General features: G+C 50.7%; 1 protein-coding gene across 1 annotated transcript in view; it reads right to left on the bottom strand.

Annotated features, from left to right (window-relative positions):
- The window catches only part of JAM3 (junctional adhesion molecule 3), a gene marked incomplete at its 5' end in the record, with an annotated part of 30,748 nt that extends 11,233 nt beyond the window's left edge, over positions 1-19,515 (bottom strand). The window contains one exon of the mRNA XM_084301460.1: positions 19,470-19,515. Within this exon, the coding sequence (XP_084157586.1) occupies positions 19,470-19,515 (46 nt within the window). The remainder of the gene's footprint in view (positions 1-19,469) is intronic.
- Between the last annotated feature and the right edge of the window lie 440 nt (positions 19,516-19,955).

Here is a 19,955-nt window from a genome sequence, read left to right as displayed (position 1 = left end):
TTATAGCAGGCACATGAGCGTGCAGTCAGGGAATGAATGGCATACCTCATTCTCCCTGAGTTCCAGTGCAGATTAGGCTGGCTATTGATCCTCATATACACTTTTAGGTATTTCGCCATAACTTTCTACATGACAGCTCATTTAGGCCTGTTTAAAAACCCAGCCAACACCTACAAATGCAGTCAGAGGTATTTGTTTTATAGCACTCAGCCTTAACTTCCCACCGTGCCTCCAGTCCAGCAGGAAGGAGCTGTTGGTACGCTTGCTCTCGCATCCAAGACCCCCGTTAAAAGCCCCACCAAGCTGACACAAACAAGGCAGTGGACTGTGCTGCTCAGTGACCAGACGGAGCTGCATGCCTTTCTTTTATCCCAGTTTTCCGTGGCGCCAAGCCTGAGACCAGCAAGCCAAGCCTGACTCACGGGTGGGCTGCCCCGCGAGCGAACAATGTAGATGTGCAGCGAGAGATTAGCAAACAAAAGCCTAGGAGTGTCTCCGTCCAAATTAAGTAACAGATGGACCTGGGCTGTGTGGGGGCTGATAACGGTTATAAAAAGGCCATCACCAGACTGCGGCCAGCCCACCCTGGAAAAAACCCACTCGGTTGTAAATCCTGTGCGCTGTTATAACTGCCTGCGCTAGTAAGGCTTTATTTTTACCAGCTATCATAAAGCAGCACGGCTTATTTTAGATGCATGGCTTGTAGTGCTCACTTAAAGGGTTGCCAAATCTCTGATAGACACCTACAAACAGAGGAGATGTGCCTGCCTGGGCAGGGAACGGGGAGCATGATTAACCTACGGAAGGCAAAAGCAGTGGTACAGAGCGGTGTTTGGTGCTCCGCGTGGTACTGCCTTGTGCTTTCCTCCTCTCCTACGTAGCTAGGTGATGGCACTCGTTTCTTCTTAAATGCCTGTAATAAGGGAGTCTCTGGCAGTCTCAGCAGGACCAGGACCCCGCAGTACAAAGCTGCGTGGAAGATGATTGAATATTTGCATTCATCTGAAGATGTGAGCATTTCAGGATTTGCTCATAATTCGCTCTTCCTGCTCACCACTAGAGAAGGCAAGGGAATGTCTGTCTGTAAATGGAGTCGTGGAACAAAATCTTAACCTGTTTAAAGCTCTTAATTTAAACCAGCACCTTAAAGACCTGACTGTATTTGCTGCAGACAAGGCCCATTAGCATCCAAACCATGCACACAGTCCTTTTTTTCCTTCTTCTTTTCTTTCTTTTTCTTTTTTCTTCTCCCTCTTGGACAGGAGGATTTGCTGCTCTACCTCCTAATCAGACAGCAAAGCCATTGGTATACATACAGCCTACACACCCCCACTTAGTCGTGAAACAAGTTGCTAGCAAGCAGATACAGAGCCCTTTTAAGACAAAAGCCTCTCTGCAAAGCAGCTTCTTTCACCAGACAAACATTCCTCCTCTCTTCCACGCAGGGAAGGAAACATAGGTGTTGCCTGGTGAAGACTGCACGGTGCTTTCTGATGCTTTCCCAAGATCTGGTTTTGTTGTGTCGGGTTGCAGCTGCAGACACATTGCTTCACGTACCCATCTGACGAGGCCTTCTGGAGGTAGGAATTTCACAATCTTTGGTTGTGGTTTTGCTCATGGCATCACGGCATGTTTAGGGGGATTAAGGCCCAGCATATCTGCGCTCTCACAAACACGAGGCAGCCTGTTCTCGTGATGAGATCTGCACACCACCTGCTTTGCAAATCCTGAGGCCTGTGCTATCAGGAGGCATCACGAGCCGTGCTCCAGAGCTGTCTGAACAGGGAGAGTTTGTGCTTACTCAATGTCTTAGCACAAGCCTGAGCTCTTACTGGACATGTTGAGCTCGGACCGGGTCCTCTGGCAGGTTGTCATGCCCTGTTCTTCCTAAGAGCAGAGGGATGCTTTAGGAGAGAGTGAGGTGACCCAGTGAGGAAGCTCCTAGGCCAATGGGCCTAACCTACTTACCCCATCTTGATGAAATAGCTCTTCACCCATCAGAACAGACATCATTCAAGAGACCAAGAGCCAGCTCCGCAAAGGTATTTAAATGCTGTTGACATCACGAGGAAGATAGGCATTTAATACTTCGTAGATGTGGCTGGACATGTCTTGCCCAACACCTTAATCTAGTCCTAGCTCTCCTGTTTTCCCCAACTCATACCCCAGTTTCTGGGAAAGGACTTTCTGGGAGAGGACAGCACATATATGCAAGATAGGAATGAAGCAATACGTGGTTGGATACCTAAAATCTACTACCATAGAGACAGAAGTAGAAAGTGTCAGAGAGTTTAACAGAATCATAGAATATCCTGAACTGGAAGGTACCTACTCAGATCATAGAGTCCAACTGAAAGAAAAGATGGAAGAAGTCTGACTTTCCCTCTCAAAATCTGGAACAAGGAGTAATCAAGAGGGAACAGGAAGGAAACGTAAAGGAAAGCTGTGCAGAGAAGACGCTGTCATTACTTGCCCTTGCAGCCCTGAGTTGCTCCTCCCTTCCCAGGAAAGAAATGTAAGGCTGAACTGAAAGTCTCATTTTCCTTGGGTAAGCATCAGGGAGCACGGCACACAGCTCCTGCGTTGCATCAGATACCACTAACCAAGGGATTAAGTCTTGCCCAGATCATTTATTTTGCCTTGCTACTGACCTCTGAGGTCAAGCCCCTTGCACAGATGCTTTGGGCTTGCAATGTTACACTGCCTCCAGAAGGAAAAAACAGGGGCAGGTGGCCTTGCCGTGTGGCTCTGAGGGAAGGCCATTAGGCAGAGGAGCTGCTAATTACGTAGGCACCAAGTTTTTGGCAAAAGCCAGAAGAGAAATAAGGCAACAAGGAAATAATTACAGATGACTTGGCTAGGAATGTATTAAAACGGTCACATTGTACTGAGCATTGTTTGTGCCATTTTCATTAACAAATGAACAGCTTAATTACATCTTCACGCTGGGCAGGCTCACAGCCAATACTTGACCATGAAAATTAGTGCATTCACTGAAAACAGGACAGGAGCAGACCTCAAAAGGTCAGCTCATCCCCACCTCTGCTTTAGGACATGAAAACCCAAGGAATACAACTGGCTGGGCCCCTGGATGTCTGCTGAGACTCTTGTGCAGTGTTTCCCCGTGATCACTTTCATCTCTAACAGGGCTTTACGTTCATCAGTTAAGCTTTGGTCTCCTCAAATTCAGTGTCCCCTCCAGTTCAGTAAGGATGTACAGCCCCAGTTCACTGGAGGAAGAAACTGAGGATTGGGAAGTTACAGAAGAGTAAGGAATGCACAGCATCAGCCCGCAGTGGACGGTCACTTCTGTGACCTTACAACAGCAAAAGTAGAGGACAAAAGCGGTGAGCACTAAAGACAAGTGGGACTATTTGCACAGGGCAAAGCTGAAACCAGCCCTTCCTGCCTATTCCCACTTGCCTTCCATTCTTTTCCAAGCCAGCCCCAAGAATTGCCATATTGGCACATCCTACATTATTTTTCACTTCAGCAAGTCCCTTTCCTCCTCAAAGTGGCAGATGCTGATACCAAATTAGTGCCAAGTGGGAGGGAACCAGCTGATAACTGTGATAAGAGCCAGAGGCAATGGTCTTCCTCCTGTCCTCTCCCTTCCTCCCGACAGGCTCTCGTGGCAGCAGACAGATGTTAAAGGAAGTCTCCAGGGTACAGTCAGTGATGCATGGCAGGGACCTGTGGACAGGCTCAGGGAGAAAGAATGATCTCTAACAGGAAAGGGGCAAGTGGGACAAGTTTGTTTTTTTTTTTTCCCCTTGTGTGGGAATTTGACTCAAGGATTGCTGAGAATCTCATAAGCCAAAGTGACGTTTTCCAGGCTGAGTGCCAGCCGATGCACAGACTTGGTCTCAGCAGGTATTTGACTTCCACGGGAGCTAGGGTGCTCAATACCTGCCTGACCCTGCCTTTTGATGAGGACACATGTATCAAAAGCTGCCTGAAATGCAAAGACAGGAAATAAGCGGATATGCTATCAGCACCAGGCTTTGCAATGCTCTTTAGTGTCTGGCTGTGTCCCAACCATCAATACAGAGACTCACAGGGTTTTAGCCTATAATCCTCTATTCCTCTGTCTGTGACTCTAATCTCTTGATCCCTAGGTCTCCTCCAGCCTATAGCTTGACCAACAAAGCACAAATTTGAAGTTCTGCTTATCAGAGACCAACCATGTCATCTTCCTGTGGAAAATGGGAGTTGGGGAGAAGTAGCAGTCGTCAGAGGCAGGAGCTGATAGCAGGCTAGGGAAGGGAACGGGAGAGGGCGTGAGCAAGCACACACAGAAAGCATTTATGACAAGGCTGAAAACAGCTCTCCTTTTAAGAGCATTTTTTTTTTCTTTCAGATTTTACAGTATCATTTTGCCTCTCTTTTTCATGTGTATAATTCTAGCCCGGGGTATAAAACAATTGTGTAGCTAATGTGATGCACAGAACATGTACAAATGGATGCTGCCAGCAAGTGACTGCGGGCACCGAGGGAGTGCTCACAGCTGCCTAGGAGCTCGATACCCTGAGCCTGTGAAACCACTGCTGTCATTCCACGCAGGAGACGGCTGCTTCGAAGCTTTGTAACAAATCTGTCAGAACAAAGGATGCAGATTTGCAGGGGAAAACCGCTTTCAGCAGGCCACGCGCAGGCCTGAAGACGTGAGCTGGGGGAATATCCTTCCAGGGGCTGCCCTGAATCACGGTAACAGATCCGAAAGGACTTACCTCATTACCATCAGCCCGAGCACAGGCTTCAGACCTGCAGAGGGAGTTGTGCTGCAGGGTTCAACAGATTTTCTTAGGAAGCACATCAGGAATTAAAGGTAGCCCAAATGAAGTCACTGACAGACACAGATGAGACACTGGATGCAGAGGGAGCACTGCTAGGAAGACGCTGGCATAAATTAGCAGGAGAAGCAAGGGGAAATAAGGCAACGTCAGAGCAAAGAGGGAGGACGAAAGCCCTTCTGCCCTGTCCCAACCTGGATTCCTGACCACAGCAAGCTTGGTTAACAGAGCAGAAATGAGCCTCGGCCAGCGAGGTTCAAAGTTTCCTTGTCCTGGGGGAGTTGAGCGAGCCACATATCTGAGAACTTCTCCCAGACCCTAGCTTGTTTTTCTCCTTAAACATCTCTCGCAGCTATTTTTAGCAGAGAATTTTCTCAGCCGCCCGCTCCCAGTTGGGCCCTGGTCACAGCCCTTTTCCCAGCGCCGTGGGCCCAGCAGCGGAAGGGTTGCTGCTCTGCAGGGAAGCGCCTTCCTGGCCACGAGCTGTTCCCCAGGTCAGCCAAGCCCCATGTCACTGTGCTGCTGACTTTGGGGTTTACATGCGGAGCTGCCAGGCTTCCCCTGAGGCACGCCGGTCTGGTACAGGCACACCAAATGCTCTCACAGACCCCAAAGCCAGACGCGGGGTTACAATTCTGTCTGTCATTTCAGAAGGAGCTAAAGTAGAGGGTGGACTGGACTTGATAACTGTCTGTAGGCTTTTTACGAGTATGAATGGCAAGAAAGGTGGGAAGGAGATGGGAAGAAATTATTAGGCTGACATTAATAACAGGATCTGCTTCTCAGCACCAAAATCTGTCTGGATTCCTTCCAGGTCCTCCAAGGGAAACAGTGGAAGCCTTTATTGTTCATAAAAGTTGCAACTAAATTCGGACTGGATGAAGCTTAAGGAAATACCTCTTGGAGGACAACCCTGCCTTGGCTGCTGGAAGCCGATGAGGTAACTCCCTTCCTCTTCTCTGGTTCTCTTGGGGCCCTTATTCCTCCTCAGCCAAAACGCTAACCTGTCCATCAGTTCCTTGGCTCCCCAGCTTCCAGCGCAGAGCAAGCTCTCTGCCTGCTCTGGATGTCTGCCTGTGTGCAATTAGCAAAGCATCAGTTAACACAAAGGGACGGTTCACAGGGAAGCAACGACTGCAACTTCTTTCATCTGGGGCTCCATTTAATACCAGCCTGCCAGAGGCAGGCATTTCAATCAGAGGTAGGTGGGCAAATCGAGTACAGCAGGACCGAATCCCTGCTAATGTGCAGGGGTCCCTGGGGGCCTGAATGCTCTCAGTGGTGTGGGTGAGACACGGGGTGGCTGCGTCCCAGCGCTGCGGAGCTGCAGCGGTCAGCTGCTTACAGCAGAGCCACAGTCAAGGAGGTCCCTCTAACAATGGCCCCTTCTTGGTCAGTGTATCTGTTGCCTGTGTGTCTTGGAGTCATGTCAGCGAAGCGAACAGATTGGGAACATATTTGTACTCCCCACAGCAGTACAGAAGCCAACCCAGGCAGAGGAGAGCAAGCTGGGCTCTTTTCTGCTCCTTGCCTCGGCGCCAAGTTTCCAGCTCTGCTTGAAACCTGTGGCCGAGCCCTGCTTTGGCAGGGGTGAAGCGAGAGGACAGGCAGGGTCAGAAAATACTCTACTTCCAGCTCGTGCTTGCAGAAGTTGGCAGCCGGCTACAAGAAAAGGAAGCCAGGCTGAACTCAAAGAGCTACACACCTCTGAAGGCCCCCACAGGAGATTAAATCTGGCTCTGTGCACCTTTGCCCTTCTCCCTGGCTATGCTTAAACAAATGGGTCCGAGAATAGCATTCACCTGGGACAGCCCACAGATGCTGTGTGAGGGCTCATCCCTTCAAAAAAACCCTTCAAAAAGCTTCTCCGAGCCTAGCAAGGATCCCAGGAGCCCAGGATTTCTCTGCGACCTTCATGTACACGTTCCAAAACACGGGCACTTAACCTTTGTGGCTCCCTTGAAAATCCCAGCGCCAGCGTTTTATGGATGAGTATGTTTCCCCTAACATCTGCCCCCTGTATCAGATGCTGCCAGAGCCTCTCTCTCTTCTGGCTCTGCTCCCAGCTGAAGGACAGACAATAGGCATTTGAATGCAGTCTCCACTTCCCCTCCCTAACAGCCTGGGGGAGATGGCACACTGGAGCCAAGACAGCACTGAAAGCACAGCCTGCCAGCCAGCGACAAGTCTCTCTAGATCATGGCCTGCCTCTTCTTCCCCTCCCAGTGTAGCTGAACCACTGGCTGCAGTTGTTACTGGGCAGCCAGGCCAGCTCTGCTGGGCACTAAATCCTGGCAGCATCCCACCAAGCGCACTGAGGGAGCCCTAGCACACTGCTACTACAGTCAGCCTGGTCCCCCTCCAAATGCTGCCAAAACCAACTCACCTCTGAGTTCCCAACCTTGCTGGCCAGGGCACTGGTTAATCGACCTCTCCTGTACCTCTCTGCCATGCCAACTCACCTGGAGATGTGCTGGCTACCTCTTGGGCTTCCCCTCTCTCGCTCCCACCAGCATCTTGCTGCAATTAACTGACCCAGGCGGTGTGCCGGGCATGGAGGAGCAGCAGGTTTGACAGGGGCTCCATGAGAACTGGTTTGGATCTTCCTAAAGAGCCATTGTTCTGTCTTTCTAGAAATAGCTCTGCTTCTTGCATCCCGGAGCTGTTCAGCCTGTTTGGCACTGCTTCTGCTGCTTCAGAAACAACAACAGAGCGAGGAAAAACCTGTCTAGACACCATTTACCTTCCATCAACTCCCACTGCCACATCAAAGCACCACTTCAAACAAACCTACACACTGGCCAAGTAATAATCCCCAGCTCTCCTGTGTCTGCTCCAGCCAGAGGCAGGCAGATCCGTCCCATCGTGCTTCAGAGTTCACCTTTAATCCGAGCTCTTCTGAGAACAGGAAGAGAGAGAGGATAAAAAATCTCATTACAGGACCATCATCAGCAGTCACCTGGCCTCACGCTGCTCAAGGAGGACCCACCTTCTTTCTGCTCAGCACCCAGGTACAAGCAGAAATCTCACCTGCCTCCTATCAGCAATCTGCAAACACCCTTTGAAAAGCAACCAAGTAAAGGAAAGCAATCTTCTTTGCAAACCTTTTCTGGGGCTGGAGCAGGCAGTGATGCGCAGGGTCTCTCCCACTGCTGTGCAGCACGTGGCTTGCAGCTTGCCAGCACGCTGCATTCGCCTGAAATTGGACGAGACAGAGTGCTGCGCTGCAAAAATCCACTAAAGGGCAAGGCAGTGGCTGTGCTGCCATCAATTGTTTCAGATGCTGTTCTCTGCTTGAAAGGGGGATGGCAACGTGAGGGCTGCTCATCATCCTGAGCAGGCAGCTCTGCAGCAGTTTTAAGGGCCGGGCAGGCCTGAGCTCTGCAGCACATCAGACATGTTCTGGAGGGCCCTGCAGCCTGGCTCCAAGGACCCCTTACCTCCCCAAAGCTGTTTGCATGAATGCTGGGCACACTTTGCCACAAACCAGAGATCAAAGATCCTGTGCTACCCAGGGAAAATGAAGTCACCAAGAGCAGCTTGTCCACAATGAGGCAGCAAGTCACTGAGTGGGACGAAGTCAGAGGAGCTCAGGTAAATGCTCAAGGTGCCTCGAACCCAAAGGGGCAACAGCATTAAAGGAGCTGGAGGGGCTTTTAGGTCACCTGAGCACAGATTACTTGAAGGCACCTTTGGGGAAGCACCTGGCGCTAGCATCAAGCCCTGGCCCTGTGCAGCCTCCCCAACAGCACCATCTAGCTCATTATTATAATAAGGGTCTTTTGAAATACCTTCTGTGTGAGAGACAGCTAAGAAAATCCAGTCTGGCTTTATTCTGTCTCAGGCAGAAACAGTCTTTATTTAGCAAACTGCTACTAACAGCTCTGTCTCATTAGGCAGTGTTTAGGGAACCAGGCTGCAATTGTTCTGAAGCCTGGTGTTGCAGAAAGCCTTGCTAATGAGGTTTAAAGGAGACGATTCCTCCTGACAGGCCCACAATGACCTAGAAATCCTACTTAATTCCCTGTCAGTGAAAAAGTGCTGAGTAACGCCGAGGTGCAGAGGCACTGGGGGCTGATTTGGGAGGGAGGCTGCGGCCTCTGTTCACACTTTGGGCTGTGACGCAAGAGCTCTAGGGCAGAAAATTCAGCACTGCTCGGCTATGCTGCAGCTCCCCAGACCAAGCAGAGGCTCGGCTCGGTGTGCAGATAAGCAGGGACTCGCTGTGGGAAGGTTTGTAGCCTGCTCTGTAGAAGACTTGCTACCAGGCAGAACACACAGTGTTGGGAGTGGACGTCTCTGCTTAACGCAATAGAGGAGCCAGGATTAGGTGCTTAGATAGAGCATGGCTCTAGCTAGGGTAGCTAGGGCACCTCTGGAGGCCCTCAGTGGCAGCACCTGGATGGGGTCTTCTCAGCATTTGTCTCTTCTGGATCATTCTTCCTTACAAACTGTGCCAAAACCCTGCCAAAATGTGACTCTATTAACTCAATTTCACCTACGTTCCCAGGCGTTGCGTGCCCAGCAGCTCACAAACTTCACCTGCAGTGCTACCAGCAGAGCCTGTGGTAGGTGCTACCTGGGGAGCAGCATCTCCTGCTGCTCACTGGCCTCACACTGGTCTCCCCTGGCTCGGATGTGGGACGAGCAGCGGCCACTCCAACAGGCTGTGCATGCGCCCCGGAGGTGGTGTTAAGCTTTTGACACATTCTGCCCCAACCACTTTTCCTTATTTCCTTGGAGGAAAATGCAGCAGGCAGGCACAAGCCAGGACCACAGACGTGCTGCTTTCAAGTGGTTTGCTTTCGACAAGCAGCGTGCGTGCCGTGGTTAGCATCCTCTGGGCTGGGTGGCCCGGAGCCAGCTGGGCCAGAAGCTGAGGTGCAGGGACCCAGCTGGAATGCGGGCTGGATGCAGCTGACCTCGAAGACCATCCCCAATAAAGACCCTCGCAGGCATGTGCGAGCCACCTGTTTCAGCCAGCAGACGAGGGACTCAACCAGGAATTCTGGAGCTGAATGCACGGTCTGTTAAAGAGGGGTCTGAAGACTCCCACCCACCGTGAAGCTGTCGCTGGTGCTTGCTCCCGTACTGCCTCAGAGCGCAGGAATGCATCTTTGCCCACCACGTGCAAGGCTGCTGCTCCCTCACTGCAGATGCATCCCTGTTTAAAGTACAACTCAAATCCACGTGGATGTGGAAAAAAAAAGAAGTGGAAATAAATTCACCAGCCAAAACAACATCTAGAGAATGTCTTAAAGTTGGTAATGATCTGGGGAGTCCCCGTTTCTGAAAAGCCGGCCTGAGATGCCTCGAGTGGTGTGATTTCAAAAGACGTCAGAGGGCCGCCCTGTGGGTCAGCTCCCTTTCAAAACATGTCAGGCAGTGCCTCGGAGATCACCAGTCGCTTTGGACTATCTAGGCCCCGGTTTCCCTTAGCAGATCCCAGGTCATGCTGTTTTTTATCGCTGTTTTCCAGCTGCCGGTGCAATGAACCCAGCCTGATGCCTCAAACCAAGCCCACCAGAAGCAGGACGCTGAAGAGACCTGGCTGCCTCTGCACCTTATCTGCTTGGGCTCTGCTGGCACAGACAGGGGATCTGCTCAGAGCCATGAGGAAAAGACATATGCTGTGAAAGGAAGGACCAGCTTTATTTTACCAGCCTGTGTTCGCACCAGAAGTGTGCTTTAAAGACTGCCTTGCAAAGCAGGAATTAAATCCAAAGGTGCCTATGCATCTTCCTCGCTGTCATCCCTTTATCAGTTATCTCCAGCCTGCTCTGAGCTAGAAGATGAAAGGATCATAACACCACTTATCTTCCCACTTAAGAACATGCTTAGCAGCTTGCTGCTAGAGAGGAGGATACTCAAGCCTTGGGAAGCAGCTGTAAATTCTGCAAATGGGCTCCCTGGCATTTCTTTGAAGGAGATATTGCTTCTCAGTGAGGGCTACAGAAAGGAAACCAGGGAGGGTGGAGAAGAGGGAAGTCTTTGTAGCAAAGAAAACTTTGCCTCATGTCAAGAACGTGAAGCTGAATGACAGATGTGAGACTTAAGGCATGTGTGTCTCAGAAGTGACCGAGGATGAGCCAGGAACTGAAAGGCTCTTGGGAAGTATTTAGGCAGCCAGACTTGTCGTGTTTGTCACTAGACCACAAGAAGCTCCAAAAACACACCCTTCAAGACTGTGCAGTGCTACAGCCAAGAAGCTTAGGGATCCCCTTACATGCTGCGGGCAGAACTTGTGCACACAACCAGCTCCAGCTCCAACAAACCCTCTGTGCCTCTCCCTTAAGGACAGGTAAGGGGTAAATCTGCTGCCTCACCTCCGGACCCGGCCCTTGTCTCCTCTCTTCCCAGAGCTCCTTGTTATCGTGCCGAAGCTGGGTCCGTGCCTTTGTCTATGCTTAGCAGCTGAGTCAAACCGTCGGAGCTGCCAAGCAGAGTCTGTTCCAAATATTTGTGAAAAGAGGAGGCTCGGGGAGCCCGCAGCAGAACGCCGCGATCCTCCTGGCGAGGAGAACAATCGCTCTCGTGCACCGGCCGCGGGCTGCTGGTGGGCGACGAGCACGCCTCGCCGCAGCCTCGGGAAGGAGCTCCCAGTCCCTGCCGTGCTCGTGGACCACCACAAACTGGGATCTCGAATTCCCTCTGGCCCCTGGCAATGCCCCAGCAATCCGGCCCTGCACTCCCCAGCCCTGATCGCGGCTCAGCTGTTGGGACGGAGAACCCAAGACGCAGTTGGTAATGGGGAGAGGGGGGCACTGGAGCGCCTCAGAAGCTGTTGGCAGCCAAAATGCTGACTTCAAAGGGCTTATCTTGCCCTGTGTGGGAGAGCAATGCAGTGCCTGTGGGCAAGGACAGCTGTTTGGCCAGGCCCAGTGGAGAATTTTTGAGGGCAGAAGAGAGAAGTTCGTACCTGGGTTAACCTCCCCTCCAGCACGCACGAGGCAGATTTGGCAGGCAGAGCTCCGCACTGCCCTGTTATTTATGGGGTGCTGAGAACTGGCCAAAGTAAAGGGAAAACACCAGGGACGTAAGGATGCTCAGCAGCTCGATAGCCAGGGCTGCTTGAGGGAGGACCCAGGAGATGCAGGAGGCGATTACAAGGCGCCCTGGCTTTCATCTCCAGTTCAAAGGCAACTCCATCAGCACTGACCGAATTGTAGCCGGCTAATAGCTGCTTGCTGGTGCATCAGAAAGGAGATATGCCATTACCTCCTCGCTCCCTGAGAGACCAGACCCACCCCAGCACTGCATTACCTGCAATCCCAGCAGAGTAGCTGAGAGCAGAGCAGGATATGGAGCAGCACCTCCTCTGCTGCGGGAGCTCCCAGATCAATGAGCAACCTCAAGGAGTCTTCACGGCATGCGTGTCCATTCCTCCCAGCAAAACACCAATCAGTCATGCTGATAAGGGGCTGAATTTTTTCCTTTCACCTTAGTTTTAGGTCTCTAAACACCTTGAAAGAACCAACCCACTCCTCTGAGGATGGGTGACTCCCAGGGCTGCCGCAGAGGTATGGGGCATTGTACGAGGCACTGTCCCAGCACGGAGCTGGGACTTCCTCCCCTAAGGTATGCTACTGATGCAGACAACCTCGCCCCGACGGGACGGATGTTTTCCAGGCCCTAAAAATAACTCGCTCCAAACAACATGGTGGGGATGAAGAAATGTTTATCTCCGAGCTTCTGCACAGATCGATGCAGAAGAAGAAGATTAAAGCGAAGGTTTAAGCGTGCATTAAAAATAGCTGTTGATAAGATCCTTTTCGGGATAAAAGCTGTTTTGCAGAAGCAGCAAGAACTGCAGGGCTTTGCTACACCTTCCCTGCCGTTAACTGTGTAAGCTCCCGGAAATCATTCAAGAGAGTGTTAGCAGCCAAAGCGCCCCAGGAGGAAGCCCATTAGCAGGCAGCAGCCTCCTTAATGGATCCTCCGGGTACGTGGCAGAGCTGCCTTCCCCGTGGACACTCAGTGCTGTCCACTGCCGTGATTCACGAGCTGTTCGTGCAGCCCTTCTCATGCAATACTCTGGGGAATTCTCCTAAGCTTTATGGCAGCCCAGCAGCACAATGAATTAATCCTTTGGTAGCTTTCACTGAATGAGGACACCAATTGGTATGGAGAGGTTTTTTTTCTGTACAGCACAACGCAAAGACACACTGATATGTGAACAGAAGCCATACGTGCTACTGGAATGGAGGTAAAACATTAGCATATTATTAAGGCTTTTGTCTTGCAAGGATAGCATCCTAGCAAAACAAAAATACTGTCTCCACGTCTGATCTTGGACCAAAGAGCAAGAGCCTTGTACATCCATATACACCTTGTACATCTATGTCCAGACAAAACCCTTGAATTCTCAGCTGTGCAACCACCTCCACTTGAGCAGCCCTGAGCCAGCCAGCATAGAGCCACCAGGAGAGATGTAACATGCCAGGAACCTTTCTGCTGGAAGCAAAAAGCAGGACTGCCATGCAGGGCACTTCTTGGCTATATTAACAGGTAAGCTTCGTTTCACCAAACTCCCTTCTATGGCAGCATTTACCAGTCTTATTTGTTACTGCTAATGAAACAAAAATTCTGACTTTCTTTAGATAGATAGAATACTATGGGCTACTTCAGCAACCACTGAAGGACTTCAGGACAAAGCCTTATAAGAGTTATGCACCTTGAGACATACTGGGTAAGACTGTCAAAAATGACAAGTGGATTGGGTGTCTCACGTAGAGTGAGCAGGAAATTCAGGTGCTTTCAATGAACCTGAATTTTTAGAAATATTGTGCTCCCTCCCTCCCAAACAGATTCTGTAACAGTGCCCCAAGTCGCTTCCCACCTGTAATATGCTGGCCACTACACAAAGAAATGCCCCAAAGGTTATTAAGGTGGGGATTTTTGGCCAAGGGTGTTGAAAGCACAGCCAAGTAATGGGAACAAATCCCCTTAGATTTCAGTGGATTTCTGCAGCTCAGCAGAAAATCTTACCTAGGCCACCCAAATATATTTTTAATAGTGTGCTCAAAAATCTTGAAATCCTGCTGAACATTGTCCACTTGTAACTTTTAGCCAGATGCGGAAGATATGGCAAGTCCCTGGCACAGTTTTAAAGTTTTACTGTCCTCAAATGAGGCAGCAGTTTCCAAATGAATTAAGAGAACTCTTAGAAACCTGCTGATCTTACATTTGTGGTGTACTAATCAGGTACACTGACGGGGGAAGGCTAGGATGTATTCTGGCTTTAACTCTGAAATCCCTGGGATTTATGACTTCAAAAAAAACCACAAAACCTAAAGCATTATCTGAACAGAATTTAATTTCATCTACTTCATTTATTACTGCACCGAAACCTTCATTTCCCCTTGTAACGGACTCTGTTAAGCCCTGTGCTCCACCCCACACGCGGGGCACGACATAACCCAATACCTTATATTATTTTTACCGACAAGTGATTCTTGCACGGCAGAACAATTCCCATTAATATTTCGAGCTTATCTCAAGTACCTGTGGGCTGTCAAGTTACAGCATGTACATAGCTGCTTTTAATTAGTTAATGTCAGCCCCGTGTTGGCTGGCCTCCCATTCGATGGCTGTCACCAGTTTGCAGGTCGGTTCGTGGGGATCCTACCTCGACTGGGCTCTCAGGGGCAGGGGAAATTGCAGAGGTGATTTTTTGAATTTATTTATTTTTGAAAGTTCCATTTATTACATGAAAAAGAGAAAAAAATCTTCCTCATCTGCTGCGTTTTCCCCACCAATAGTTTGGTGGGGAAATACTGTATCAGTATTTTTCTCTGAGCATTTTGAAGGCCTAGCTTAGGATGCTGCTCTAATAAGAACTGGGCACCAGCTCAATTACGCAGCTGTCTTACTGGCTTTGCACTTCCAAGCTGTGCTTTAGACAGCTGAACTTCATCAGGGGAGTCACACAAAGGGTTCTTACAGCATGAAACGCAGCGAGGCAATCAAAGGTAGCTACTGCTGAGTTCGAAGTGATAACACAACCTCAGCTGGCCAGTCTTGTGCAGGAGACATCTTTAATATACACCTCCCTCCACGTTTATCCCCAGGGAAGGCCTGCTTGACCTCCACTTATCCGAAATGAGAAGCAGAAGTTTGCGAGGAGCTGGGGCTATCCTAGAGGCCAATATTCAGGCGAAGTCCTCGAAGTGCTGCTGTCCTGCTCCCCACGGACAGACCCGTTTGCTGGTACGTCCCTAGCAAGAATTAGCCTCTCCAGACAATGCCTCTAATCTCAAGTTAATACTGAGGGGATTAGCACTCGGAAAGGGAGTAAGGAAACACAGGCTGAGCTTTCCATCCAAAAAGAAGTCAAGGTTTTTCTTATTTTTTAACATTTTCTTCTAACTGCTGAAAACTCTCATGTGCAGTATGAGAACTGAAACCCAGCAGGTATTTCCTCTGCCCCAAGCCCAGCTATTGACTGAACCGTACCCACACGGTAATCCAACCCCTTTGGGTGGAAAATTAAGACTAAGTCCAGAACATTCATTAGTGCAATTAAATGCATTAAATGGTTCTTAGGCTATGTCCTGACTCAGCAAGGAGTGGGTTTTGTTGCATGGGACACACCCTCCACTACATGGAACTGACACTTAGTGGTTGAATTTTGGTTTTGGTCCTGTGTTTATTAAAATGTGATCCTCCCTGGGGGTTCAGAGAGAGGGCAAACATCCCTTATCAATTGGAAAAACATACTCAGTTCATATTCCAGTTGATGGAGAAGCCAGATTGAGAATGTAATTATCCTAATTAATTTCATATCGTGAATTCATCTTTTTTTAATATATAAACATCAGTTTCAAAGCAGGCCACCAGCTTTTATGCATAGAGTAGCTGTTTTTTCCTGTTGAGGGACACGTTTGCAACGCGTGCTCTTGTTTTTGCCGAGAAGAACTCCTGAGGACTTAGGATCCTGAAAAATCCTTGTTGTTGCTGTGGAAATTTTCCCCTTGCTAACTCCCTCCCACCACTTTCAGGAGTTCACGAACCTTCTCCGGATCATCAGGGCTTGATGCAATCAACTGTGAAGCATTAGCTCTAAATATACAACTGGGAGGCCAGTGCTGCTTCAACACCCAGCAACTCATCGCAAAGAGCGATAACGCAGCGAGCGCAAGCTGCAAGAGAAACTTAAATAATAATCCAAGAGAGCTTCAGGGGAAGCGTCAGCAAGTGGGGGGTGACGCTTTGGAGCTGGCAAAAGATGGGGGCAAACTGGCAGGAGACCCAGCAGCAGGCCCACCCACAGCCATTATGCAGAGCAGCTTTTGTCCTTGTTTGTGGAGTTGAACGCAGCTCATTCTGCTTTATTTATTTGTTTAGGTGAGTTTTGGCAGTTCAGCGTGTGTTCCCGGTGCAAGTCCTTAGTGTGCGGACAGATAACTGAAAACCAGCCCCAGCACGCACGCCAAGAGACCCAGGATACAGCTCTCACAAGGAAAATAAACAGGTCAGTAAAAAAACTGAAGTTCATGACGAGGGCAACATCTCTGTCCGCAGCTCTTTCTCCTCACAAAAATCCCACATTTTATTTTCTGAATCTGCTTCTGCTTCAGTAACCAAGTAATTCTCTGAAATATTCAGAGCAAGAGGGAATGTGCTGGTGTCACGTTCTTTGTCAACAGCTGTAAAGTTGATGCGATCCAAGTACTCTTTGGTGGTGATGCCAGATACTGCTTGCCTGAATAGGAACACCAAGCCCTTCCTAAGAATTTTTTTGAAGAGGTTATTAAGCATCTCGTTTTGGCATGGCTCTCAGAGCTGTTTGACCTGATTTTTGTTTTTTTATTTTTATTTTTTACTGCCTGTTGAAAAGAAAGCAATACTGCAAATACTTCCCATCAGAATACAACAACAAGCAACTTATCATAACTGCAAGAAAGCTAACAACATTTCCACCCAGTGATTTTTGGCACTGACAGCTGACTCAGAACAGTTGTTGGTGGCTGGGACAGATGGACTTCATATATATTTAAAAAAAAAAAAAAAAAAAGAAAAAGTACTTCTACTTTGTAGGTTTGGAAAAGTCTCTTGCAAAATCAGAATTAAATCAAAGTAAGATTTGAATGCATTGAACTTTAAAAGCGAAATGTGCCTAGGACTGGTCCTATCTGCCCATCGAGGGCTACAAATCATCAGCATGTTTTATTTTTATCAAGAAATACTTGAGAATTTTGGGAAGGGCTCCACAGTTCTGCTCTCAGTCCCACACGTGAAACCCTCAAACACCAAATGTTGATTTCCAGCTTGCACCAGAGCCATCGAGGCAGGACTTCACACTGATGTCAGCTCTAAGCCCTGCTTTCCATCACTGACGCCAATAACTTCCGCTGGTATAATTATGACCATGGCATTTCCCTGATGTGCAGAATCTGTAGATGCTTTTAGTGCCTAGAGCAGGGCACGCGCTGACTGCTCCATGCTTCACTGGCTTCAGTTTCATGGCAAAGTTTTAAGGCCATGATCAAGAGACGGCAATCCCTGCTCTGCAATGCTTGCAGTCTAAGAAACTCCTTAAATTTCTAAGGCGGTTTTGCAGTTTGGGATCACAGCATCTCGTTAGCCTTGTCAGCTTCCTTTTCTGCTTTTTTTTTTTTTTAACTAGTCAGTTGGCATCAAAGGCATCCTTACAGTCTCAGTCCTCTGGGACCATCCAGCACCAGCTTCAGTACAGGTTTAATCTTACATACTGCTGCCAGCCTCACCTTAACGTGGTGGGATGCCCCCGCTATGTAAACTCCAGTGTAGTGGAACAAGCAGCTTTATTCTCAGCCTTGGTTCTTTCTATTCCTCAGGGCTTATGACCCCAAATTTGAAAACAGATGGAAACCATCGCAGGGGGAGGCACGCCAAGGCAGCCAGAACCCACTGTGTTAAAACTGGGAGCAAGCCTGCTACTCGACTGATAGGTGTTCTCAGGCAGAGGCCTGAAACTAGTGGTGTTTGGCTGTATTTAGCAACTTTTGTCTGTCAAAATAAATGCAGAGCTATCTGTAGTTCATTTCCAGTCTCGCTGCCTTTTAAGCCAGATTCAAGAGGACACTTCAGCACTGCTCACGCAGAGGAGGAAGGAAATGAAGCACCTTTCCACTCTGCAGCCCAGCCGCAGGGAAAAGTTGTGTGAAGTCTGACATTTTTGGCATTCAAATGGAGCACCTGAATCCAAAGTTAGGACCTGGAAGAGTGTGATGCTCCAGAATCAGGTACTCACGATTCCTCCTGCTGAAACTCAGCTACAAAGCACAGCAAAGAGAGTGAAAAGCTGGAGAGCACAGCAGGACTAGCTCCTCATCCCTCGGGGGAACTCCACCCGAGTGTCTAAGTCACTTCTTTCATTTTTTGGGCAATACTGCCCAAATCTCACTTCATTCAAGGCCACAAAGGCTCTACAAATCGTTTGGAGTTAAAGAATCATTTTGGTTTGCCCTTAGATAAGATGTTTGAAATATTCCAACACACTTCAGGCTTGAGCTGACGCACAGTTATTTGTGTGTCTGTGCACACCCCTGCGCAGCCCGGTGTATTTCAGTAGCTGAACTTTCCAAATCAGTTGCTGATTGTCACCCTAACCCTGCTCCATCCCTTTTCGCCTTCTGCCGCCTGCCTGGAAGGGGGGAGGGCGACGTGAGCCCACCGGCTGCTGTCCCCCTCCTCAGCCCCCCACTATTAATAGCCAGACAACAAATGAGCCCGAATTCATTCCTGAGCGGAATTAGCAAATGTTTTTGCAATTAAAACTGCAAACATTCAAGCGGGGCCCCCCGAACAATAGGCGCCTGTGCCTGGGCTTGAATAGGGACCAGTGTCCGCCCTGCCTGCCTGCCGAGGCTGCACATTCCTGGCACCCTCAGCCCTCGACCCGCAGCCTCCTGCCCCGCGCCCGGCCCCGCTGCCTCCAGCACCGCAGCTTCTTGGGGTCGGGAATGGGTAGGGGGTCAGGACAGCGCATCCCACTGCCCCTTTTCCCTGGGATCACAATCGGGGTGCTGGATCCCCCCTTTTTCCCAGTGATCGGGCACCACATTCCCTCTTTCTCCCCAGAATCGTGACTGGGGCACCGCATCCCCCTTTGTCCCGGGCATCAGGCTCAGCATCCCCCCTTCTCCCAGGGACGGGGCTCAGCATCCCCCCTTCTCCCGGGGATCGGGGCACAGCATCCCCCTTCTCCCCAGGACTGGGGCACCACATTCACCCCTTCTCCCAGGGACTGGGACACCGCATCCCCCTTTCTCTCAGGGATCGGGGCACAGCATCCCCCTTCTCCCCAGGACCAGGACAGCACATCCCCCTTTTTCCCTGGGACCGGGGCACCGCATCCCCCACTTTTTCCCGGAATGGCGAGCGGGACACCCCATCCCGCTTTTTCCCCGGGATCGGGACACCACCTCCCCCTTTTTCCCCAGGACCAGCACACCCCATCCCCATTTCCCCCGGGCACCATCCCACCACCTCCCCATCTCCCCATCCTCCCCCCGGGGACCACCGCATCCCCTTTCCCCGTTCCGCGCTCGCTCCGGGAGCCCCGCACCCCGGCTCCCCCCCGACTCCTTCCCCAATTCCGCAGCCGGGGCCGGGTCCCTCCGGGTCGGGGGTCGTTTTATGGGATGGGGACGAGCCCCCCCGAGGTCCCGGCTGCTTTTGCCGGGGACTCACCGAGCAGCGGCAGGAGCAGGACGAGCGCCGGCCGCCGCAGCGCCATGATGGGGTGTGCGGGGCCCGGCCGAGCCTGCGCAATGCCCGGGCGGCCCGAGGGGGGGGGAGAGAGAAAAAACCGGGGGGGGGACCGGGGGCGGCCCCGGGATCGGGATGGGGACGGCGGAGCCGGGATCTGTCCGCTGGGGGATGCGGGAAGGGGCGCGCCCGGACCGGAGCCTGGCACCGCGGGGAGGGGAGGGAGGAAAAGGGGGAGATCCTGGGGTGGGGGGGGACCCCAAAGGAAGGGGGGGGACCCCCAGGGGAAGAGGGAGACCCCCCCATGGAGAGGGAGACCCCCCAGGGAGGATAGAGCCCCGGGGGGAGGGAGACCCCCAGGGAGGAAGAAGTCCACCCAGGAGGGAGGGAGACCCCCAGGGAGCCCCCCCCAGGAGAGGGGGAGCCACCCCAGGGAGGATGGAGACCCCCAGGGAGGTGGGAGACCCC

Source organism: Netta rufina (assembly GCF_964035555.1).
Source record: "Netta rufina genome assembly, chromosome: 25".
In the NCBI taxonomy this organism is placed as follows: Eukaryota; Metazoa; Chordata; class Aves; order Anseriformes; family Anatidae; genus Netta; species Netta rufina.
This window is presented reverse-complemented; position numbering and strand designations above follow the sequence as displayed.